Source organism: Chanodichthys erythropterus, chromosome 20, assembly GCF_024489055.1.
Source record: "Chanodichthys erythropterus isolate Z2021 chromosome 20, ASM2448905v1, whole genome shotgun sequence".
Taxonomy (NCBI): Eukaryota; Metazoa; Chordata; class Actinopteri; order Cypriniformes; family Xenocyprididae; genus Chanodichthys; species Chanodichthys erythropterus.
Genome location: NC_090240.1, coordinates 25339541 through 25365863, shown reverse-complemented (window position 1 = coordinate 25365863; position 26323 = coordinate 25339541). Strand labels below are relative to the sequence as shown.

General features: G+C 40.9%; 2 protein-coding genes across 8 annotated transcripts in view; one reads left to right on the top strand and one right to left on the bottom strand.

Moving 5' to 3' along the window:
* The window catches only part of eif4g3b (eukaryotic translation initiation factor 4 gamma, 3b), a 66191-nt gene extending 55350 nt beyond the window's left edge, over positions 1 to 10841 (top strand). For all 3 annotated transcript variants that reach the window (XM_067372444.1, XM_067372443.1, XM_067372442.1), the window contains 12 exons: positions 784 to 877; positions 1039 to 1156; positions 1537 to 1751; positions 1869 to 1987; positions 2112 to 2284; positions 5027 to 5152; positions 5255 to 5336; positions 5437 to 5535; positions 5648 to 5794; positions 5877 to 5958; positions 8911 to 9057; positions 9224 to 10841. In XM_067372444.1, the coding sequence (XP_067228545.1) occupies positions 784 to 877; positions 1039 to 1156; positions 1537 to 1751; positions 1869 to 1987; positions 2112 to 2284; positions 5027 to 5152; positions 5255 to 5336; positions 5437 to 5535; positions 5648 to 5794; positions 5877 to 5958; positions 8911 to 9057; positions 9224 to 9405 (1584 nt within the window). In that variant the 3' untranslated portion in view covers positions 9406 to 10841. The remainder of the gene's footprint in view (positions 1 to 783; positions 878 to 1038; positions 1157 to 1536; positions 1752 to 1868; positions 1988 to 2111; positions 2285 to 5026; positions 5153 to 5254; positions 5337 to 5436; positions 5536 to 5647; positions 5795 to 5876; positions 5959 to 8910; positions 9058 to 9223) is intronic.
* A 7361-nt stretch (positions 10842 to 18202) lies between these two features.
* The window catches only part of phc2a (polyhomeotic homolog 2a (Drosophila)), a 53026-nt gene continuing 44905 nt past the window's right edge, over positions 18203 to 26323 (bottom strand). For 3 of the 5 annotated variants that reach the window (XM_067371469.1, XM_067371471.1, XM_067371472.1), the window contains 6 exons: positions 22946 to 23145; positions 21541 to 21661; positions 20962 to 21076; positions 20732 to 20855; positions 19378 to 19654; positions 18203 to 19299 (listed from right to left, as the gene is read on the bottom strand). In XM_067371469.1, coding sequence (XP_067227570.1) covers positions 19145 to 19299; positions 19378 to 19654; positions 20732 to 20855; positions 20962 to 21076; positions 21541 to 21661; positions 22946 to 23145 — 992 coding nt within the window. In that variant the 3' untranslated portion in view covers positions 18203 to 19144. Of the gene's footprint in view, positions 19300 to 19377; positions 19655 to 20731; positions 20856 to 20961; positions 21077 to 21540; positions 21662 to 22945; positions 23146 to 24234; positions 24610 to 26323 lie in introns of those variants that run through there. The other 2 variants (XM_067371474.1, XM_067371470.1) reach the window with 2 other exon arrangements.

The following is a 26323-nucleotide window of genomic DNA, read 5'->3' as shown; positions in this document are numbered from 1 at the left end:
AAATAGGCTTGGTTTTACCATGCAAACTGTCTGCCAGCTGAAGCATAAGCACAATTAAAGCACCACCCTAAATTATCAAAAAAAAAAAATCTGGAAGACCTTATCAACCCTGTGGGCAAATCTGTCATTGTAAGTATACATTTAGTAAGGCTAAATGGTGGTAAAATATTTTTTAGCAGAAAGCATGACAAAAATATTTGAGAAAATGATTTTTTGAAGTTTGTAAATATGCTAATTGTCTATTTGACTCAACAGCCCCACCTGATGGTTGTTTTGTTTGCTTGTGTTGTAGCATCTTAGAGTATCATTGATTCTTAATCATGATTCTGGGGATCCGCAGTGCTACGCATTTTATACCTTTTCTTACAGACCGAGTTTATTTCATGAAGCTTTCTACTAATGAGCTGCTGACTTCAATTAAGTGCATACAAAGTGTGCGGTGCTGATTGGCCCTGTCCCAAATGGCACCCTAAACACTCCCAGTCTTCCTACGAGTCCGTACTTTTGCGACGTAACACTGCTTTGACTCTCAGAAAAACGTCTGCTGCAGAGCTCGCTTCAGTACAGGCTTGGCAAAAGTGTCCATCGAGGGCGCATATTGACCACAAAGTGGGCGCTCTTGATTCACCCTTCACGAACACACGCATGCAGTGGCCATTGTAAGTCCACAAGAACGTAAATGTATATGAAGCGTGCCATTTGGGACAGGGCCATTAAGAACCATTGATCTAAATGAATACATGATATGATCTTACTGAAACTGTGTGCTTGTGAATTCTTCAGCCAACAATAGATGAGAAGATTCAGCTGGGACCAAGAGCTCAGAACTGGATTAAGGGCAGCAGTGGAGGGGCTGGAGCCAAGGCCAGTGAGTCAGGTAAAGAAAAAGTGATGCAGTCAAACGTTGGCTGCTGGTTCTGTCAATTCCAGCTGTTTTATAGTTTATGCAGGATTTTCTGGCTCTAGACTTTGTGTTACTATTAATATAAAATCAATTTAATTTCTTTTTTTTCCCTGTTTTACACCCTCTTTCTTTAGATGTCTCTCGTCCAAGTGCCAGTTTGAACCGTTACTCACCCCTGCAACCCTCAGCGCCTCCGGCCTCGTCTTTACCCTCTACATCCCCAGATTTTGATGCCAGGAGAGTTCTCAGCAGGTACTGTACACATGTAAAATATAGTAACTGTGAAGGGGAAGCCTCCTTTTGTTGGACGTACTTACAGGATGTATTTATTATACCTATTATTAAGCGTATTGAATGGCTCCTAACTTATTCTGTGCTGCCTTATTTATTTATTTATTTATTTATTATAACCATATTATTACTATTATTAGCAAATTATAATTATACTTTGCATTTATATAATTAAATAATATTTGTATTCTTGTTTCATTGTAAAGTACATTGAAATTAGCATTTTATCTTAGCAAATCTTTAAATGAAAATATTGTTTCATTTGTAATGAATTGAAGGAAAACACTTTTACATTTGGAGATTAATGAATGTATGTTTTGGTGTGTTTGTGAATTTCTTAGTCGTGGAAGCTCAGGGCGGGAGCGCAATGACAAGCCATTAAGTATGGGTCCCACTCGGACAGGGCCCATCTTGTTGGGTAGCAGCAATAAGGAGGCTCCCGAGGAGTCGGTCCAGGAAGTGTCGCGCAGAGACTCTTATGCCTCAGACACACCCAAGCTGCCCGCCAGCACTGCAGACAAGAGCAGACTGGAGCGTAGCCAATCCAGGGAGTCTGGTGAGTCACACAGATACCCTCACACACATTATGATGATGTGCAAAATGTGTTGTTGGTTACACTGACATGAAATACATTGGAGAAAATCCAAAACTAAATGCTGTCTCTTATTGTAGCTGTTAAACTTGAAGTACTGTCAGGACCCTCTTCAGATAAAACTGCATTAACAGAAGAGGACATGGAGAGACGGTCCAAGTCCATTATTGATGAGTTTTTGCACATTAATGATTACAAGGTTTGTATCATTTTTTTTTTTTTAATTGCCAAAAAGGGCATTTTTTATATATCTTATTGAACTGTATCTCCCAATCCAGAATGGCACTTGAGGTTTTTCTAAGCATTGTATACTTGTGACGCAGGAGGCAGTGCAGTGTGTGGAGGAGCTAGAGCAACCTGCCATGCTCTATGTGTTTGTGCGGGTGGGTGTGGAGTCCACGCTGGAGAGGAGTCAGATCACACGAGACCATATGGGTCAACTGCTCTACCAGCTTCTGCACACTGGAATCCTCCTCAAACTTCAGTTTTTTAAAGGGTGAGAGGACACTTTTAACTTTTTGAGTCGCTTAAAATAACTGATGCAATGACTAATCATTCAAAATGATTATAATCGATAATAATTGTTTTAAAGATTTCAATTTTAAATATTTTAGTTAATTTTATTTACTTTCTGCTTCAAAAGAAGACATTTATTTTTCATTAGCATGTTGTTAAGCTAATGTATATACAGTGCTCAGCGTAAATGAGTACACCCCCTTTGAAAAGTAACATTTTAAACAATATCTCAATGAACACAAAAACAATTTCCAAAAATGTTGACAAGACTAAGTTTTATATAACATCTGTTTCACTTAAAACATGAAAGTAAGGTTAATAATAGAACTTAAAGAAGAACATTTTCAGTTTGACTCAAAAATGAGTACACCCCACTGAAAGTCTCTGGAGCAAAGCTAAATTTTAGACTACAAATGTCTAATTTAACAAGAATTCAACCACAGGTTAGTGTAATTATTCGTTACACAGGTGTCCAGCAGACAGTTAAAACCCCTTCCCATTTCATGCTGTCAGCAATGGCACCACATGGAAGAGAAATGTCACAAGACCTGAGAAAGCAAATCATTTCTTTACACCAGAAAGGTGAAGGCTACAAGAAGATCAGCAAAGCTTTAGTTATCAGTCAGAATACTGTAGCAAAAATGGTACAAAAATTTAAAAAAAGATCTCACAGAGACATCCAGGTCGTCCATGGAAGTTAACACCTCAACAGGAACGTCTTCTGATAAGGGTTGAAGAAAATCAGCATGTTAGTTCACTGCAGTTATTCTAAAGAAGTAGAAAGCCAAACTGGGGTGACTATTTCCTGTGACACAGTACAGCACTGCAGAGGAATGGCATGCATGGGTGCCGTCCATGAAAGAAGCCTCTCCTAAAGCCCAGGCACAAAAAAGCCCATTTAGAGTTTGCCAGGGCCCATGCTGACAAAGATGAAGACTACTGGGACTCTATACTCTAGAGTGATGAGACCAAGATAAATGTTTTTGGAACTGATGGCTCAAAGGTGAGGAATACAAAGAAAAATGCATGGTGCCTACAGTGAAACATGGTGGTGGCAGTGTCTTTATGTGGGGCTGCACGAGTGCTGCTGGTGTCGGGGAGCTGCATTTCACTGATGGCATCATGAATTCACAGATGTACTGCTCTATACCAAAAGAGAAGATACTACCATCACTCCGTGCTCTTGGTCGTCGTGCACTTTTCCATCTAAGGCCACTGTTGGATTTCTGAAGAAGAACAGGGTGAAAGTGATTCAGTGGCCAAGTATCAAACACCTATGAGGAATTCTGAAGAGACAAGTTGAGCATCACTCTCCATCCAGCATCCAGTCTCCAAAAGAGGTCATTCTAGAAGAATTGAAAAAGATAAATGTTGCAAAATCATGGAGGCCATACAAAGTACTAGATGTAGTAGTTTTTGTTGTGGGGTGTACTCATTTTTGTATCACCCTAATTTGAGTAAAACTGAAAAATGTGTAATCTAAGTTATATTATTAACCTTACTTTCATGTTATAAGTTAAACAGATGTTCTATAAAACTTAGTCTTGTCAACATTTTGGAAATTATTTTTGTGTTCATTGAGATATTGTTTAAAATGTTACTTTTCAAAAGGAGTGTACTCATTTACGCTGAGCACTGTACGTCTAACTCTTTCCCTGTCAGCTTTAAAAAAAAAAAAAAAAAGTTGCCAGCCATGGCCCCTAGAATATTTTGTGTTATGAATATCTGAACATGCAATATATCAAAAGAAAGAACAGAGCCTCTGCTTTTAAACAAAAAACTCAGTTGGCAGCTAGCTTCATGCATTGTTTTTTGAAGTTTCATAAAAAAAGGAACATTTTGAAGAAAAAGCTGAGACTACAACATGCATAAGCAATGCTTTCATCACTTGTTTCTGCTCCTTTTTTCCTGTGTTTTGATCTGGAGATTCTGGACTCTTTCAGAAGATGCATAATAGCGCCCCCTACCATAAAACAGTGAAAACTCGGAAAGCCGGAAAATTCTGTCAATGGCGGGGAAGCGCTGTGTCATAAATGACGGAAAATTCTGTAAATGGTGGGGAAAGAGTTGTGACTCATGTCATGACGTATAAAATACTGTTTCCAGACTTTTATGAGCACTATTCATTTCTAGCACACCTTTAAAGCTAAGTTTTTAAAAGCTTTTACGCTAAAGTCTGTCGCCAGTCAAGATTTTCATATGTAGGTAAAGGTGTATATTAGCACCGTTTGTTGTTTGCTTTTGGGATCTGATGGCACGCTTGGACCCGGAAACGGTGATGCGTGATGTCAGATGGCAGATACTTTGAAGCCCAAAGTATACTTTGATTTTTATGTGTACACTAGGTACAATGTGTACTGTATGCATGAAGCCAGATTTTGTACCGCTCATGCAAAATGTTTTTTTTTTTTTTTTTTGCACTAATTAGTTGGTCCACAAGGTGGTGACACTGGGCCAACCTGTTGTTTCAGCATACCTGCAAGCTATTTGGAGTACAGTGACATTTTTAATGGTCATAACTTCTGGAATAGCGCATGTATCATGCACCATATTGCATGAATTCTGTAGGTTTTGACTGAATACAGCTGTTTTCTATCAATACATTTAATACTGAAAGAAAAAGTAAAAACCTTCAAAATCGACTCCAGTTGCCAACTTTGGGAAAAAAAAAAAAAAAAAGTCACATTCCATTCTGGGATTTTAATGTAATTTTTCCCCACAGGTTCTCTGAAACTCTTGAATTAGCAGATGATATGGCCATTGATATTCCCCATATATGGCTGTACCTTGCGGAGCTGGTGACCCCTGTACTTCGAGAGGGGGGAATCTCTATGAGAGAATTATTTAGGTGAGTTTTTACCGCAGCGCTATTGAATTCAGACTAAACTCGTCAGCTTTATTAATTGCCTGTACACAAGTTGAGTTTTATTTGCTTATTTTGTTTCCACAGCGAATTTAGCAAACCATTACTCCCTGTGGGAAGAGCTGGGATATTATTTTCTGAAATATTGCACCTTCTATGCAAACAAATGGTACGCTAAAACACTTGTAACATACATTTAATTTGTTTGTGTCGCCATATTTGTGACAAATGGGAAGATGGTAGAAATAAATGTATTGTGTGTGATTCAGAGCCATAGGAAAGTGGGATCATTATGGAGGGACTCTGGGTTGAGCTGGGCAGATTTTATACCTGAAACAGAGGATGTGCACAGCTTCATCACAGAACACGTGAGCCTTCATTTACACCCCCCTAGTCTAATTTGTGCTAACTATCAAAACATTCACCTATTAAGCAGCTGTTCCGTATTGAACGAGTTACATTTCTAATCTGACCTTTCAGAAATTAGACTTCACTCTTTCTGACGGCTCAAACCTGACCGAGGCTGTCTCTAAGAGAACGCTCTCGCCTGAGGAACTGAACAAGCAACTTGAAAAACTACTACTTGAGGACATGGCTGGCGATGAACAAATCTTCGACTGGGTTGAGGTAGATTTGCATCCGGCTCTTCATTGAAGGATGTGAATCTCTGTGAATGATCTTCTCATTGATGTGTGATCATTTATTACAGGCCAATCTAGATGAATCAGAAATGAGTTCACCTCCTTTCCTCAGAGCTTTAATGACTGCTGTGTGCAAGGCAGCAGTGAAAAGTAAGTGGCTCTGTATTTTCTTTTACGCAATAAGAACAGAGAACTGTTTTGTGTGGTGAAACTCATGAAAGAAATGGCCGAGCCATAAATTATCCCTAAATTTGATTATATCAAGGACCATTAAAACCACCAAAAATACTTTCATTTGCATTGTAATATGACATTAAATCAGGTTTTTGGGTTTTCAACAGCCAATAATTGCTTGATATACTACTAATTTTCCTAAAAAATAAATCTAAAAATCGTACTTTCCCTCCAACATTAATTGAAATCAAAATGTAATGTAAATAAATCAATCAATCAAAATAATAAAAATACATCTATATCTACACTCACTGGCAACATTATTACGTACATCTTGCTAGTACCAGGTTGGACCCCATTATTTCTTCATGGTACAGATTCAACAAGATTCTGGAAAAAATACTCTGATTTTTTGGTCCATATTGACATGATACCATCACGGAGTTGCTACAGATTTGTCGGCTACACATCCATGATATGAATCTCCCATTCCACTACATCCCAAAGCTGCTCTCTACTGGATTGAGATCTGGTAACTGTGGAGGCCATTTGAGTATAGTGAACTCAAATCATCTCAAACTGAGTTTCTTGAAAATGACATTGAGCTTTGTGACATGGTGTGTTATCCTGCTGAAGTAGCCATCAGAAGATGAGTATCAGAAAGGGATGGACATGGTCAGCAACAATACTCAGATAGGCTGTGGCATTTAAACAATGCTTAACTGGTACTAAGGGGACCAAAGCTTGCCAAGAACAGCATTACACCACCAGCAGCATGAACCGTTGATAATGCAGGATGGATCCATGCTTTCATGTTGTTCATGCCAAATTCTGACCCTAACATCTAAATGTTGCAGTAGAAATCAAGACTCATCAGACTAGGCAACATTTTTCCAATCTTCTGTTGTCCGATTTTGGTGAGCCTTTGTGAATTTTAGCCTCAGTTTCCTGTTCTTAGCTGACAGGAGTGGCACCCGGTGTGTCTTCTGCTACTGTAGCCCATCTGCTTCAAGGTTTGACGTGTAGTGTGTTCAGAGATGTTCTTCTGCAGACCTCTGTTGTAACAAGTGGTTATTTGATTTACTGTTGCCTTTCTATCAGCTCGAACCAGTCTGGCCATTCTCCTCTGGAATCAACAAGGCAGTTTTGCCCACAGAACTGCCACTTACTGGATATTTTCTCTTTTTCTGACCATTCTCTGTAAACCCTAGATATGTGAAAATCCTAGTAGATCAGCAGTTTCTGAAATACTTAGTCCAGCCTGTCTGGCTCCAACAACCACGGCCCATTGAAAGTCACTTAAAGGTGCTAAAGAGGATGTTTTGTTTTATACATTTTTGCAATATTACTTGAATCTGTCTTTACTAACTGATAAAAGACTATTTATTAGGTGCCCTGAAAGGAATAATATTAATATACATCATCTGTGCACGAGGTAGGGCCTTAAAAACATCAGCCAAACATCATTGCGTAAACGATTGGTCCTCTGGCTTGTCAATCACTGCCATGACGTTCCTTGTGAGAGACGAGCGCGGCTGCGCGCTCCAGTAACTTTCCACACTCTACAGGCGCCACATGCAATGTTTTTGTCAGGAGACAGGAGTAACAACTGCAGATTATGAGTTACCTGCGGTGAGTCCGACATAATGAATCCACTAACACGACACAGTGAATGCTGGTTGTAAACAAACACTCGTGTTCCAATACTCGTGCACAAGTTTTGGGAGGCGTTCCCTCGAAATGAGCTCTGAAGGAGGGGGATTGTTCTTAAGCATGCGCTCATTTCAAAAACTCACTAACAGTCTTTGATTTCTCAGTAGACGAAAAGATCCTCTTTAGCACCTTTAAGGGTGCGTTCACACTTGTAGTTCGGTTCGTTTGGTTGATTTGGTCCGGACCAAAAAAAAACATAAGGTCCTGGTCCGGTTATCGTTCACATTGGCAATTTTATCACCGAACCAAAAGATACCGAACCTTAAGGCATAGGGATACATTCGCAACCTGACTGGTCGGATTTTATGACGTATTGCCTATTTTGAGACGGAATTTACCGAACATCCAAAACAATGCTGTATGCTGAGGTAAATTAGCTCGTTGTGTGTGCGTAGCGATGTGTAACCTGCATGTGATGGTATTTTGGCCAGCTGGGAACTCGTGAAGAGCTTATAAAATGTGTAAAGTAGTCAAAACAGCGGCGGGAATCCATCCATCACACACACACAAATGATCTGCTGCATGGAGACGCGCGTCTGATGCCTGTGATGGGCAAACTCGCGACTATGACGAGAAAAACCGACATGCGCGATGATTCTGTCCTTTTTAGGGTCTCGTCTTCCTGTTTTTGGTTCGTTTACATGTCTTTGGTCCGTGTTGCGTTCAAATATCATTCGAACCGCACCAGAGTTCGTTTGGAAGATGGGTCTCGGTCCGCTTGTTTGGTGCGCACCAGGGTTCGGATGGCATCGTTCACATATGTTCAAATGAACCGCACTTACCGAGCAACCGCACCAGGGTTCGTTTTAATCGAACCAAACATGACAAGTGTGAACAAATCACCTTTCTTCCCATTCTGATGCTCAATTTGAATTTCAGCAAATTCGTCTTGACCATGTCTACATGCCTAAATTGGGTTGTGGCCATATATGTAAATGTGTGTGCATAATATATATATATATATATATATATATATATATATATATATATATATATATATATATATATATATATAAAATGGAGGGGGAACTGCTTAGTGATATTTCATGAGATATTTCACCCTATGCAAATATTTGTAACTAGTAGATAGTTGTGCAAATTTTAGCACTTACAGGCGTTGAACAGGAATGCTGATATTAGAGGGCAGCATCTTGTGTTTGCCTTGTAAGTGGTACAGTTTCTAATGTCAACAAATCTCGTGTCTTCTGCCTGCAGCCGAGGGCTCCTCATGCAAAGTGGACTTGACCATAATCCAGAGAAGATTGCCTGTATTACACAAGTACCTTAACTCAGACACAGAGAGACAGTTGCAAGCACTTTACGCACTTCAAGCTTTGATAGTAAAACTGGACCAGCCTGCTAGTGAGTAAAACCTTTTACATTCCTACTTAAACTCATAATACTTGCAATACTTGTGTTATATAATGGATGTTTTGTTCTTTATTTTTGGCTTCCATATAAAAACTAACTGATAAATAAAGAGAGATTTAAGAGATTAAACACATTTTCAATTTTTTTTTTTTTACAGATTTGCTCCGGATGTTCTTTGACTGTTTGTACGATGAGGATGTGATATCTGAAGACGCTTTCTATAAGTGGGAAGTCAGTAAAGACCCCGCAGAACAGCAAGGCAAGGGCGTGGCCCTGAAGTCAGTCACCGCCTTCTTCACGTGGCTGCGCGAGGCAGAGGAGGAGTCGGAGGACAATTGACGAGGGGACAAACGGACACATTTGCCAACTAGTGCTGAAGAGACATTAGTCATTTAAACAATAACTGCATCAAATTAAAATGTAACATAACAAGCAACACATTATGCATCAGGATGGATGGAGTGCAGCAAGATATCAAATGGTACGGTTCACTGACGTGCAGCGACCCTATGATGACTTACAATTGCTGGAGCACTAAAAAAAATGTATTATTTATAGAAATGTTGCATTTAAGTTTTTTTTTATTTTTTTCTTTTGTTACTTTTTAAGAGGACTTTAATAATACAGACATGCAACAATGAAACAAAACGCAAGTTCAGACTCGTTAATTTATTTTTTTTAAGAACAGCATACACAAATGGGTATTTAACATTTGCAGACAGTCACAACGAGTGGTTATTGGTGGATAGAGAAATAATGTTAATAGTTTTATTATTAATATAATGACAATAACAATTATTAAACAACTTCTGTGATTTTCAAATTGTTGAAATTATTATTATTATTATTATTTTTTTGGGTTAAGCACAGACGAGACCTGGTCTGCGTTTAGTACTAAAGTGTTTAGTACATGTTTAAGGTTATTATCTCAATAACCATACCAAATGTTCCTCTGCTTTAGCTTGCTCTTTGTGAAACATTTAATCTGGCAGAAACTTGCAGGAACTATGCATTCAGGGGACTGCTGGGATCACACAACGAGAGCTCAGAATGGACGTCAATAAGCAGATGGTGACGTGTACAAAACACTAAGGAGATGTTGCTGAACCTAAAGTGCTTGTTATTCTTCATACTGATAGAGCAAATTTAAAGCTTGTAAATAAATTAAAGACAAAAAAGATTCATAAAAGTACAAAACTGGGGTGATGGTGTGCATTTTATACAGTGTTGCCAGTGAGGGCTTCGCAGGTTTCGTGTGACAATGGCTCTTATTTAGTCAACAGGTAAAGTACTGTTCAAAAGTTTGGGATCTAAGATTCTCGAGTCTGTTATGCCACCAAAGTTGCATTTATTTGATCAAAAAGAGTAAAATTGTGAAATAGTATTACATTTCTTAAAATAACTGTTTTCTATATTAATACATTTTAAAATAATTTTATTTTATGTACATGCAAGTAATAATGGTAATGCTTTACAATAAGGTTTCATTTGTTACAGTAATTCCAGCTGATTTCAACATGTAAAAGGCAAAGAATTGGCTCTTTTTATGGAGTCCAACATTGTCACATAGATTGGTATGTTTTTTTCAGAACACCAATTTCAATGATTTCTGTCAGGCAGTTGGTATTTTATGATTGATATCATATAGTACAAAAATGTCCCACGGCATCTTTGCAGGCCCATTCGTAAGTTTGGTGCTATTAAAGGGTTAGTTCACCCAAAAATGAAAATTCTGTCATTACTCACCCTCATGTTGTTCCACACCAGTAAGACCTTTGTTCATCTTCGGAACACATTAAGATATTTTTGATAAAATCTGATGGCTCAGTGAGGTCTGCATCGCCGGCACTCCCTTTTTCAATGCCCAGAAAGCTACTAAAAACACATTTAAAACTGTTCATGTGACTACAGTGGGTTTAACCTCAAAGGAACACTCCACTTTTTTTGAAAATAGGCTCATTTTCCAACTCCCCTAGAGTTAAACAGTTGAGTTTTACCGTTTTCGAATCCATTCAGCCGATCTCCGGTTCTGGCGGTACCACTTTTAGCATAGCTTAGCATAGTTCATTGAATCTGATCGGTCATTTTTAAGCGCGATGCTATGAACTATGCTAAGCTATGCTAAAAGTGGTACCGCCAGAACCGGAGATCGGCTGAATGGATTCGAAAACGGTAAAACTCAACTGTTTAGGCTCATTTTCCAACTCCCCTAGAGTTATTTTCAAAAAAAGTGGAGTGTTCCTTTAATATTATAAACCAACAAATACGAATCTTGTGCGCCAAAAATAACAAAATAGCGACTTTATTCCACAATATTTAGTGATAGGCGATTTCAACACACTGCTGCTTGAAGCTTCAATGCTTTATGAATCTCTTGTTTTGATTCAGTGGTTCGAGTGCATCAAACTGCCAAAGTCACATAAACTATTGAAGTTTCAAAACTTGTGCCATAACGAAGCCTCGTCAAAGGCCTCGTTTACTGAAATCATGTGATCTTGGCGCTCTGAACCACTGATTCGAAACAAGTGATTCGTAAAGCTTCGAAGCTTCATGAAGCATTATTTTGAAATCGCCCATCTCATATTGTGGAATAAAGTCGCTATTTTATTTTTGGTGCACAAAAAGTATTTTCGTCGCTTTACAATACTAAGGTTAAACCCAGTGTAGTCACATGAACTGTTTTAAATATGTTTTTAGTAGTTCTCTTTCAAACATTCGCTCAGTATCTCACAAAGGGAACGCCTCTGGGCGTGACAGATCCTGGAAGCACCAATTACACCACGTCTGTCAGTTTGACAGACCAATCACGACAGTGATGTGGGAGTCCCTGCTCCCTAATATATACCGCTGCCGTTGGTCCCTACTTCATTCTCGATCTCTTCCCCGTGAAGATCAAATTGGAAGCTATCCTTCAGCAGGACCTGTCTTAATAGTTGCTTAACTGTTCTGAGACTAGCCGTCAAGGTACGTCGCCGAACGCAGCTGTTTTGCTAGCGGGTCTTTTTCACTGTAGCAGTGATTATTTGCTTCGGTTATACTAAGAAAATTAACGCGTTACGGCGAATTCTCTTAGATATTCGTGGTGAATTTATTATTTTAGTATGGCAACTGCTAATTCTACAAGCAGCGGACCGAAATCGGAGGCCTCACGCCCGTGCGCGTGCGGGTCAATGATATCAGGCAAGGATCCTCATCCTTTATGCATCGTATGCCTGGGGGTGAGACACGCTCAGGCAGCCCTCGCGAACCCCGAATGCTGTCCACACTGTTCTCTCTTCCCGTCAAGGGTGCTAGAGAGAAGAGTGCGCGTCGCGGCCGCCAATAAAGGAGACCCCTGCCTTTCTCCGCCGCCCGCGGAAGAAACTAATCCGCCCCCTGCGTCGTGCAGTTGGGGCGAATTTATGGATGAAGTCTCTCCCGACCTACCTCCCATTTTCGGATCCTTTACTAATGTAAGGGAGGAAGACGATGAGGACGACGAAGCCATCGCTCGTCTGTTAGAGGAGGACGGGGAGGAGGATGACGACGACGCGATCCTCCCGCCAAATCTCTCCCGGCCGGGCAGCGCGTTAAGCGAAGGGTCACCCTCCCCAGCTCAGACGGAGCTCGACCTGCTCGAAATGTGCCGGAGGGCGGCGGCAAAACTCTCCATAGAGTGGCCGTCGCAGCAGACAGGCCAGGGGACGGAGAGGGATCTCTATGACGGCAAGAGACTACCGTCACGTGCCCAACCTGTTAAGCAGCTCATTCCAGCGGTCCCAGCCTGCGTTTCAGAAATGAAACGTTTCTGGGATAAACCCTTTTCACACAGGGTTCCTGTAAAAGGTTTTTCGAGGCTGGATGTTGATAACATGGAGGAGTTAGGGATGTCAAATCCCCCTCATGTTGAGCTTTCAGTAGCTCACCATCTTAACCCCAACCGCAGAGCAGCCTTTTCCTCTGCTTCAGCTTCTCTGCCAGGACGCACTGAACGCTTAACAGCCTCAGTATTCCAGAAGATTTATCGTTCTTCTGCACTGGCAGTGAGGGCTCTTAATGCCACCTCTCTCCTCACTGCTTATCAAGCAGAGCTTATGGAGGAGATGGGGAGACAGATGGATGCTGGGACACCAAACCCAGCCCTGTGGGAAGAGATCTGTGTTATTGCAGATCTCAACCTGAGAACCTCCAGGGGCGCGGTCCAGAGCTGTGGTCGCAGCATGGGCCTGGCCGTGGTGGGTGAGCGGGCTCTCTGGCTGGGGCTGTCAGGGCTGTCAGACAGAGAGAAGGTGGACTTCTTGGACGCTCCAGTTGAGCCCAAAGCCCTTTTCGGGGCATCGGTCACTGCAATGCGTCAAAAGTGTGATCTGAGGAAACAGGAAGGTGAGGCGTTCCAAACTTGCCTTCCTCGCAGACCCACTGCTCGTACTTCTCAGCCACCACGCTCCGGTTTTGAAGCTCCCCACAGGAGTGGTCATTCAGCCTTCAGAGGCCCTAGACCACCTCAACCTCAGCAGGTTGAGCCACAATCCAAACCGGCTCAGCCGAGGGGAAAACCTTCTTTTGCGGCAGCTGCAGCTAGACACCGGCCAGCAAACCCTCAGGGAGGGAAGAAACGGCGAGCGACCTAACACGTCATCGCATCCAGAACAAAAGGATGAACAACAGCACTCCCGGAGTATCTGTTTTTGTTTTTCCTCAAAGAGAGTGGTCAATTTTTCCCCCTCCCGCCAAGAAAAGGCGTTGGACTTGGGAATCGTTCACAGGAAAAAGTTCTCTAATGACCAGTTCAGTTGTGAAGTTGGCACCAGTTCCCCCAGTGCCCCACACAAAATTTCCCCTCCCTCCACCCACGGGGTTTCAACAGAGGGCAGAGGGCTGTTCTCACGAAAACATGTTTGGTGTGAAAATAATAAACTCATTCCCTGTGCATCCAGGCAGTGGGCCGAGGGCACAGCTATGTTTGAAAATAAAAACACACACAAAAACAAAATTGTTCAGATCAGAACTGCAGTCCCCAGCTCCACCACTAGAGGGCGCCGCCGCGTCACTAGTGGACGAGAGCGCGCTCCGGTCCACTCCTCTGCTCACGCAGAGAGATGGCGCGCATGCGCAGTTCACCCCTGGGTTTTCTCCACAATAAGCCGGGGTTATCGTCTGCAATTTGCTGTAAAACCTCCACTTTTCAACAGTGTGTTAATGTCAACAGCACAAGGGGAGTCAGCTCAGATTTTAGAGGAAGAAATAACCTCTTTATTAAACAAAAGAGCAATTCGAGTTGTGCCGCCAGAGGACAGCCACCACGGCTTTTACTCACGGTACTTCGTCATTCCCAAAAAAGGAGGGGGTCTCCGTCCCATTCTGGATTTACGGAACCTCAACAAACACCTCAGGAAATACAATTTCAAAATGTTGACCTTAAAGGTGTTGTCAAAAATTATTCGTCCCAAAGACTGGCTGACATCAGTCGATTTGAAGGACGCATATTTTCACATAAGCATCTATCCAGCACACAGAAAATTCCTCAGGTTTGCCTATCGGGACACAGCGTACGAATTTTTGACAGTACCGTTTGGTCTGTCTCTCGCACCGAGAATTTTTACAAAATGTGTGGAAGCGGCGCTCACACCGCTGAGGATGATGGGTCTGAGAGTGTCAGCATATTTGGACGATCTGCTGCTCTGCGCGCCGTCGCGGCATCAGGCAGAGAGAGAGACAAAAATGCTCGTGTCTCACCTGGAGAGCCTAGGCTTCAGGATAAACGAGACGAAAAGCAGCTTAGTGCCCACACAAGAGATAATTTACCTGGGTCTCAGACTGAACTCAGACCTGTATCAAGCTTTTCTGTCGGAGGAGCGCATCAAGTCAATTCGCGGCTGCTTGTCCCTTTTTCAGAAAGGAAACAAAGTTCAATTCAGACTGTGTTTACGTCTTCTGGGTCTGATGGCCTCGACAGTTTCAATCATTCCTCTGGGACTGTTGCGAATGAGGGATTTCCAGCGCTGGACAGCGGCACAGCGTTTGTGTCCAAAACGCCACCTAAACCGCAAAGTGATAGTAACATCACTTTGCATGCGCGCTCTCCATCACTGGAGAGATCGGGCTTTTCTCGAGTCAGGGACTCCGCTGGGAGCAGTTTCTATGAGAAAGGTGGTCACAACGGATGCGTCGCTCACAGGTTGGGGTGCTGTGTGCGAGGGCAGAATAGCGAAAGGGAAATGGCCTGTCTCGCTACAGAACGCACACATAAACTTCCTGGAACTGTTAACGGTGTTTCTAGCATTGAAACATTTTGTGCAGTTTCTAAAGAACCACCACGTTTTGATCAGATCAGACAACACAACGGCAGTGGCATACATAAATCGCCAGGGTGGCACACGCTCCCCTCAGCTTCACAGTCTGGCACAGAAACTGATCGTGTGGGGCGTGAAGCATTTTCATTCACTACGGGCAACGCATGTTCCGGGAATAATGAATGTGGAGCGGATCTCCTGTCCAGAGGAAATCCGCTGTATGGAGAATGGACTCTCCACCCTCAGGTAGTGAGCCAGTTGTGGGAGAGGTTCGGCCGAGCTGCCGTAGATCTCTTCGCCTCGCACGAAAACACTCATTGCCCTCTATTCTTCTCTCTGGCGAGAGACGGTGCACATATGGGTGTGGATGCTCTGGCACACCCATGGCCAAACGCACTACTTTACGCGTTTCCTCCACTGAGTCTGATCATACCAACATTACAAAGAGTAAGGGAATGCGGTCACTCAGTTATACTAATTGCCCCAAATTGGCCAGGGAAGTTGTGGCTGACGGAGATAATTCAGCTTCTATGCGGCCAGCCCTGGCCGCTCCCGTTGCGCAGGGACCTCCTCTCTCAAGCGCGCGGAGAGATTTTCACCCAGACCCGAACAAAGTGGCTCTTTGGGCCTGGCCCGTGAGAGGTTAAACTTGAGTGTTACGGGTTTGCCTGTGAGGGTGATTGAGACTATTCAGAATGCACGAGCAGCTTCAACGCGCTCGGTATATGATCGGAAGTGGAGAGTGTTTGAGCAATGGTGCGCTAGCAGACACATCGTCCCTTTTCTCTGTTCTGTCGCGGATATGTTATGTTTTCTGCAGGAACTTTTGGATAAGGACAGAGCCTTTTCAACCGTTAAGGTTTATCTCGCCGCAATTTCTGCGTGTCATGTGGGGATTGACAAAAATACTATAGGTCAACACCCGCTTGTTTGCAGGTTTATGAGAGGCGCGCGGCGTTTGCACAGGGTTTCAAAGCCACTGATTCCGCCGTGGGATCTGTCTGTGGTCCTTAATGCACTATCTCAGCCCCCTTTTGAGCCTATAGACAGTATTGAATTAAAGCTCCTTTCGCTAAAGGCTGCTTTATTACTGGCTCTTTCGACCGCGAAACGGGTTAGTGAACTTCAAGCTTTATCGGTTCATAACTCCTGTATGCAGTTCGCTACGGATTACTCGAGAGTAACTCTGAAAACTAATCCAGCGTTTGTACCTAAGGTGAGCGAGTCAGCTCTCGCTTGTAAACAGGTGGATTTACTGGCTTTCCATCCGCAGCCTTTTTCCTCGCCAGAGGATGAGCGGCTTCATTGCCTGTGCCCTGTCCGTGCGTTGCGTCACTATGTGGACAGAACGAAAGCACTAAGGAACAGTAATCAGTTATTTGTTTCTTGGGCTAATTCTCATAAGGGTAAACCTATTTCACGTCAGCGCCTGTCCCACTGGGTAGTGGAAGCTATTATAGTAAGTTATAATAGCATGGGTCTCTGTCCTCCGGAGGGGCTGAAGGCTCATTCTACCAGAGGTATGGCCACCTCATGGGCATTGTTTAAGGGCGTTTCAGTTCAGGACATTTGTGCAGCAGCAAGTTGGGCATCGCCTCACACATTTGTCCGATTTTATAGACTGGATGTCACTGAGCCATCGCTGGCCCATTCCGTCCTAAGTGTATAAAAAAAAAAAAAAAAAAAAAAAACCTTTCTTTAGAGGAAAATTATCATCAAAATCAAATAAACTTTTTGTTCACATATATCCCTGTTCTATTGGTGAATAGTTACGGGTATTGTGTTATGTCATAGCTTACATCACAGAGTTGGTTGACATGCCTGCTTCAGACAGCATATCTGCAATACGGGAGTGGTCTATATCCCTTTGTGAGATACTGAGCGAATGTTTGAAAGAGAACTTTAGGTTACTTACGTAACCCCGGTTCTCTGATAACATGAGTGAAGTATCTCACCGCACGTCCCTCCTTGCAGTGCACGGAGAAGAGATATGCTAAGAATGAAGTAGGGACCAACGGCAGCGGTATATATTAGGGAGCAGGGACTCCCACATCACTGTCGTGATTGGTCTGTCAAACTGACAGACGTGGTGTAATTGGTGCTTCCAGGATCTGTCACGCCCAGAGGCGTTCCCTTTGTGAGATACTTCACTCATGTTATCAGAGAACCGGGGTTACGTAAGTAACCTAAAGCTTTCTGTGCATTGAAAAGGGGAGAGTTATTGTTGGCAATGCAGTCCTCACTGAACCATCGGATTTTATCAAAAATATCTTAATTTGTGTTCCGAAGATGAACGAGGGTGAGTAATGACAGAATTTCTTTTTGGGTGAACTAATCAAGTTTGTTGCGGGTCGCCCCCTCAATGCATTTCGCTATGCTCAAATGTCGTGACCCGCGCTCATTGGCTGCCGCATCTAAAACTAGTGTCTAATATATATATATATATATATCTACCTGTATGGCCGAAGACAGATGTCAGAAGACAGAAAGACCGACAAAGACAAAAAATGAGCGTAAACATTGGTACGGCGTACATAAGGTGAAACAATTTGATGGAAAAAATGTGTGAGTGACGCCCAAGTTTCACATTTTTTTTGTTATAGAAGGGAATATTGTAAACGACTCTCCTGTAAACTATCAGTTTGAGTTTGTTAATTAAACTATCATTCCCACGTCGACAGGTGGCACTGCATCGTCTAACAATTGTGGTATTGGAAATTACACGAAGGACAGCAATGCTAAACTAAAAAAAAAACTAAATGCATTAGGAAAACATCCAGAAGCAAGTTTTATCCACTTGCTCTGTGATATGAGGATATGTAAGGTTTTGATTTTGAAAAACAATCATCTGACAACTTCGTTTTCTCAGTTTTATTTTCAAATATAAAACAGAATCGGAGACTGGCTCTCAATAAATACAGAAATTTGATCAAATGATGAATGTAAAAATAGAGACAATTGCTGCACCAGCTTCCCAAACATGAGTGCACACATTGATGTTTGGGACAGAAGTGATTTATGAAAAATGATCGCAGTTCATCATACTAAGGATGGGTTCAGAACTTAATTGTAAAGTGGTATTAACCACAGTCCTTAAACCTTAATGCTGGGGAATGCATTTTTGACTAACTGATTTCACTTGAACTAAAAGCATGATAATGTGTGTGGAATCTTTGGGATATTTAGAAAATATTAGGCACATCTTGGAGTCAAAGTTTTCATGTCCATAATACCTGTGAATTATAGTGTCAAAAATGCCACATTTGAGTACAAAAATCTGATACCAAGTGAACTGAGGAATATCCTGTGAGATGAAGAAACCTGAACACAGTTTACTACCTACAAATGATGGCACACTGCGAGGCTAAAAGGTACAAAATTTTCCTTGGCTAACCGAACATCACATGTTGCTGTGACAGTGAGAAACAGAACTACAACAACGTCACTTTATGACAGAACAATCACAAGTCCATTTCAAAACAGAAAAGAAACTGTAAACCTGTTTGCATGCTACCATACGATGAACATTTGTTTGCACAAATGGCAAAGTACTTGTGCTTGTCTTCTTGACATGATGGATTGTCGCCCCCTCCCAGGCCTGGCACAGCTGAATACACGAGAGATTTGTAATCAAGTCACACCATCATGCTTTAGGGATGAAATTGTTCAACTGTGACGAGAACTGTACACAAGTTTGTGGGTTTGAGGAGCAGCAATCCCCAGGACCAAAAGCCACAATGGGATGAGGAAACCAGTGCAGAGGTGTTAGGGTGTCCTTTCCAAATCAGACAGAGCTGTGGGAAAGGCTACGAGTCCTTGAGCATACTGATGTGGGCAAAGATTTTCAGTGCGGGGCCAAGTTTGATGTTCATGGTGCTCATGAGATGATCCTCTTTGAGAAGCATTAAGGCCTGGCCATCGATCTCCTGAGAGCGAAACTCTTCTGCGATCTCTTGGCAGCCTGCCGCAAAAAAGAAGATTTTTAGTGACGTTTAACTAATTTGCGACTCAAAATGCGACAGAATATGATGGTAGCTACCTGGCAGAGAGCAGATGAATTCATAAACGTCCTCGACGTTCCACTTGGTGGGATCGCTGGCCAAGAAGTGCTGCGTGAGGAGAGGGAGATCTCTACTGTGATCAAATCTTTCCTTGTTCGGAAGCCTTTGGGTTCCAAAGCTTGAGTTGGACAGTGGCGAAATGGGCTCTTCGTAGCTGGACATATCGGAGCACTGGCTGGAATCACCGTGACATGGGTGAGAGGAGTGTGGGGACAACAAAGACGCTCCTCCCATGGCTGTTGGAGCCCTTGGATTCTATGAGAGAACACAAGTGATACAATTAAGCTAATTTCTGCATAGACCAACCTAATGAGACGAAAAAACGAAAGATAGAAAGAATTTTGTTGTATTTAAACAGTAAATTCAGCGTTTGAGAGGAAAAATGTCAAATGCTGACAGAAAACACTACAATTTGAGTGAAGAAAAGACTTTCATTGATACCTTTATAGTCCGAAATGTCCATTCAGTACAAACTCGATATTACAGTTGGCAGTACGAGGATGCGCAATGCTAAAGCTATGTAAACAGGTCGCGTGCTACATTTATCCAATCGATGACACTGACACGGCAAATATGCAAATAAGAACATCAAACCAGGGTTTAGGAATGTACACTGTGAAACATCAGCTTATGAATACCCAGGATTAATTGTTAACCCCAGGTAAATTATGAGCAGAGTGAAACCAAAGTCCCTTTAAGACAAGTCATTTCACTCGGCGGCCATCTTTGAAACATCTCTTGGGCATCCTGGGCATCCATGCAGCTCCTATCTCTTTGAATGGGGAAACATCAGATTCTCCAAAACTGTTCGTCAACCTTACGATTAAATTTGATATTTGAAATCACCAATGAAATCTAACTACAACTGTTTAAAAAATTTTTTTCCAAATGCTCGAATCATGACCAAAAAAAAAAAACAACAACTATTTTTTAGTATGGATCAAGCTAATGCGCATCTCTGACTGTTTCTATAGAAACCAGAGCTTCTAACGGCCGCTGCAGTCACGCGATGACTTTACCAGTCGGCGATTGGCTCTTATTTTGAAGGCGGGACTTATTCCGCCATATTGTGCGTTACACTTTCTCTCATTCAAAACAATACGAGTGACGTCTTGTGTTATTCTATAGTCTTTGGTGAAACGTGAAACAAGATAACCCAGAATTCCATTTATCCAGGGTTTAGAATAACCCAGGGTTAACTATTTCAAGTGTAGAAAGAAAGAAAGAAAGAAAGAAAAGAAAGAAAGAAAGAAAGAAAGAAAGAAAGAAAGAAAGAAAGAAAGAAAGAAAGAAAGAAAGAAAGAAAGAAAGAAAGAAAGAAGAGGGAATTACCCGTTTCCTGATATCTGTGCTGCTGTTTTGATGATTGGTGTTTGAGGCTTTCTGTTTCTTTGGGCTCTCCGATGTTGATTTTCTTGGGAAAAGTCCCATTCGCTTTGTGCATCCAACATTATACCTGAAAGAGAAGAAGAAAACAGGTAAACCAACTACTCAATCGAGTGTTTACAAAATGCTGATACAAAATCTAAAATAATTTGTGGGCTACAGATGGATCCACATACCTCTTTGCACACACTGTAGAACAAAACCGCTTGGATCTCTTGAAGTTAAACGCAAAGTCTACATTCCCACAGAATTCACATGACAGCACTGGCTCAGCGATCTGATTATTTAGCTCTGTAAAAAAAAAAAAAAAAAAAAAAAAATTGATATTATGGCTGATTGGACAACAGTCTGAACATCGGGTGTGTGACTAAAGGCTGGAATACACAACTTGACTTTTCAAATCTAAACAGATTTTAAAACGATAAGCATCATACACTTGCCGACTTTGTAAATGGTTACAGAGAAAAACTGGGTATCCTATACCAAACAACCAAGGATCACACACTATCAAACTTTTAAGTTGATCCAAACGCATGTTCGCACAGAAACGTGCCTCATTTCTAGGAGATGCGTGACAAATGTAAACAATGTGTTCTAAAATCGACTCATGTCAGATATCCTCCGACTGGATGGAATCAGAGTCTATGCCGTCATACATGTGATTTTCTGTGAAATCTGTCAACTCAAATCTGCTGCAGATTGGTGTTGATTTGTCCAGACTGTTAGAGTATTGCTTCATTATTGTATCTCATTACCTTGCTGCGAAAGATCCTCCATCTCAGAGTCTGCATTGTGAGCCTGCTTCTGTAGGTCTGAATAAGCCTGATGCTGCTTCTGCTTCTTTAAATTCTCGATCAGCAAGGACGGACGTTCAACCTGGATAGATCCACAAGGTGTTGCATAAAAAAAATTAAAAAAAACAACACCATTCACTACACAAGAACATATACTGCATGCTCAAAGTCTTCTACCAAAGTCTGTGGATACAAGTTAGAACTGTGGTATATTGTCCACTAGAGGGAAGTGTGCCTCTTTGAATAAACAAGGACTTTAACAAGGACTTCCTCAAGATCCATAAAAGTACTAAAAACATATTTAAATCAGTTCATGCGAGTACAGTTGTTCAATATTAATATTATAAAGCGACGAGAATATTTTTGGTGCGCCAAAAAAAAAAACGACTTATTTAGCGATAGCCGATTTCAAAACACTGCTTCAGGAAGATTCGGAGCAAAAATGAATCAGTGTATCGAATCATGATTCAGATCGCGTGTCAAACTGCCAATGGCTGAAATCACATGACCTTGGCGCTCCGAACAGCAGATTCGATACACCGATTCATTTGTGCTCCGAATCTTCCTGAAGCAGTGTTATGAAATCGGCCATCACTAAATAAGTCGTTACTTTGTTTTTTTGGGCGCTCCACAAATATTCTCATCACTTTATAATATTAATATTGAACCACTGTACTCACATGAACCGATTTAAATATATTTTTAGTACATTTATGGATCTAGAGAGAGGAAGTGTCATTGCTCCCTGTGGAGGCCTCACGGAGCCATCGGATTTCAACTAAAATTTGTGTTCCGAAGATTAACGAATGTTTTATGGTCACTTAGGTCTGGTTTCACAGACAGGGCTTTAGAATAAACTAGGATTAGGCCTTTAGTTCAATTAGGACATCAGTTTTTATAAACGTGCCTTAAAAAAACATTACTGGTGTGCATTTTGAGACAAAACAATGGCAGTGACATTTTAAGATATGTCAGTGCAAGTTGCTTTCAGTTAAAACAGCTCAAACATGCATTTTAGTCTGGGACTAGGTTTAAGAAACCAGAGATTAGAGTTGAGTGAAAATGACTAGGAAACGGGTCAACTTAAGTTGGGCATGTTTAAAATACCATGGTTTTACTATTACAACACTATCGATAATATTTAGGCTTTTGCTACTTCAGCAGCTGTAGTTGTAGTTTCTATGACAAACAAGTTAGTTTTACAAGTGCCATTTATCTAATCAAAATAAATCATATTAGTTTCATATATAGTTTAAATACTATTATTTTACTAAGTACAAACTAAGAAATTATCATGAGGGAAACCAAAACAAGTAAAGCAAACATAAACAAGTAGACGGGATGGGCTGAAATAAGCAGCACTCACGGGAAAAGGCTCAGCTCCCTCCTGAATCACGAATCCCTCGATAACATGTGTGAGGATCTGGGGCTTTACTACCGCCTGTGGCGGCGGTTTACTCTCGCCATTTTGCGGAGCGCTGCCGGTCACCGTGGGCGCATTGTTCCCACTGCCCGAGGTCATGGCTGGAGGTGAACCCACACCTGATTTCACATTCACTCTGCCTGCTGAACACAAGCACAATCAGAAACACTAGAATACCGGTAGCAAATCTGAGACATTTCGCGAATCGGTTCTTTAGAACAGCTCATTTCAAAGATCCGATTCATTGATCTTTTTACGTGATTACATCATCGCGTGCTCAGTGACATTTTAGCACCGTTTCAAAAGCCATGTGTGTGTTTAGTTTACAACGTTCCTTACGTTTAATAACAAGGGTGTTTATAGTAATTTCATAAAAACAAAGTAAATATAATATTCGTATTAAACAATGTTAAAATGAATCTACATTTTCAAGTTTCTGCACGTTAATAAAATGCCATTCGTCTGTTGATTAAACGATCATACAGTTGCGTACAAAACCTAATCACAGTATCCTTTATCTGTAATATTTCTGCTAATAGTTATTGATTATTAGAGAATCGGGTTTTTGAACTGGTGTTCTGACGATTCACATAAAAGATCCTAATAAAAACAAAACGATTCATTCACGCTATTCCATAACACTCATGCGTTTCCTATGCGTCTGTTATAATAAAACGTATGAAAGATCAGGCACACTGTATCAAGATCATCATTTATAAACGACTCTTGCATTATTTGCTCACAGCAGGTAACGTTAGTTGTGTTATACTGAACTACATGTGAATAAAACAGTCACGCCACCTGCAATCACTTGCTTATTTCTAACTGACCTGTAATGTCCGCTTAAAGCACACAGCAAAACTGATTTATGAAGAGCTATGCGTCTATGACTTTATATATATATATATATATATATATATATATAAAAACACCCAGGTCATAGTCAAAGTTTAGCACTACCCGTTTTGAAAAACTGCCAAATCTACGCCTGTACTGTAGCAGCATTAACAGTTACTCCCGTGCTTCCTCGAGACGCTTCAAAACACTCGCATCTTCGGCATCTAAAAGACCCGTCGCACCCCTCCATCCCAGGACAAGTAGTGAACAACTTTGTAACTTTATATCCTGAAATGTTGGCAGGGTTTCACACTGCAGACAAACGCTCACGCACAGGCGTCCTGGTAATTGTCAACAGCACACGCCTTTGTTCCGCTCACGCACTCTTTACTTACACTTTCAAGCGCCAAAACAGGAAAACACTAAAGTGAATTTAGCATTCCAACGCTTCCGAGTACACTTCCATAATCCACTGGTGTGATATACAAAGCAGAACAGAAAATGATCCGATGCAAACTTTTTTGTGTGCGTGGATTTGTTTGTTCTAACCGATTCCCTCAATGTGAGCAGCGGGGCCGCACTCTCTAATCCTCTTTGTATGGGGGAACTGAATAGGAAACATTGCGCAGCTACGATTGGTCCCTCACGCTTGGAAATAGGTCCAATAGCAGGTCGTATCTAGCACAGAGGCGTTCCTTGATTGGTTAAAACTCGCGAGCGGCTCCATGACAGGCGCACGTAGGCAGAGAAAGAGCATCTGCTGCTCCATGGCTATCTTTGGAATTGCATACTGCTATTTTAGAAGCATGGAACGCCACAATCCAGTACGCTCGACTTTATTGACTTATTTCTAGTGTGATGATGAATGAATAAGTAGCAATAGAATTGTTTTTAATGATCATCTCTTTCTTGAATCGTTTTTTCATTGGACTGTTAAAAGATTTGACATTTTCACATAAAATAAGATTGAAAATGGAAAAACGACCACATGTATTTCTAACATGTTAAATATGAGGTCATTGGCAAAGTGTACCATACTACTGTTTCTTAGTAGGCTATATACAGTGAAGACAAGCCAACTTTATTCTGGTGCTTTGTTCAATACAAATTGTTTAAAAGCAGCTCCTCAGTAATAAACAGGAAAATAACAATCAATGAACTTCAACAAATATAAGACAAACTGAAGTGATACTAGAATCCCAATGATTTAGCCAGGTCTAGATTAAACTCTGCATTCATTTATTTGTTTAATCAGCCAGGGTTGTAAACTATGGAAGGCCGTTTCCGCCACTAAATAAAAAAATAAAAACAGTAATTGTGACTTTTCTCTCACCATTCTGACTTTTTTCTCACAATTGTGAGTTATAAAGTCACGATTCTGAGATATAAACTCGCAATTGTATGATATAAAGTCACAATTCTGAGATATAAACTCGTCAGAATTGTGAGATATAAAGTTTCACAAAATTTTGAGTTTATAACTCTCAATTGTGAGAAAAAAAAGTCAGAATTGCGAGAAAAGTCAGAATTGTGACTATATCACGCAATTGCAAGTTTATATCTCAGAATTCTGACTTTTCTCACAATTGCGTGATATAAAGTCAGAATTCTGAGATAAAACTTACAATTGCCTGATATAAAGTCAGAATTCTGAGATATAAACTCACAATTGTGTGATATAAAGTCAGAATTCTGAGATATAAACTCGCAATTGTGTGATATAAAGTCAAAATTCTGAGATATAAACTCACAATTGTGTGATATAAAGTCAGAATTCTGAGATATAAACTCGCAATTGTGTGATATAAAGTCAAAATTCTGAGATATAAACTCAAAATTGCCTGATATAAAGTCAAAATTCTGAGATATAAACTCAAAATTGCCTGATATAAAGTCAAAATTCTGAGATATAAACTCACAATTGCCTGATATAAAGTCAGAATTCTGAGATATAAACTCACAATTGTGTGATATAAAGTCAAAATTCTGAGATATAAACTCACAACTGTGTGATATAAAGTCAAAATTCTGAGATATAAACTCACATTTGTGTGATATAAAGTCAAAATTCTGAGATATAAACTCACATTTGTGTGATATAAAGTCAAAATTCTGAGATATAAACTCAAAATTGCCTGATATAAAGTCAAAATTCTGAGATATAAACTCACATTTGTGTGATATAAAGTCAAAATTCTGAGATATAAACTCAAAATTGCCTGATATAAAGTCAGAATTCTGAGATATAAACTCACAATTGTGTGATATAAAGTCAAAATTCTGAGATATAAACTCACAACTGTGTGATATAAAGTCAAAATTCTGAGATATAAACTCACATTTGTGTGATATAAAGTCAAAATTCTGAGATATAAACTCAAAATTGCCTGATATAAAGTCAAAATTCTGAGATATAAACTCACAATTGCGTGATATAAAGTCAAAATTCTGAGATATAAACTCAAAATTACATGATATAAAGTC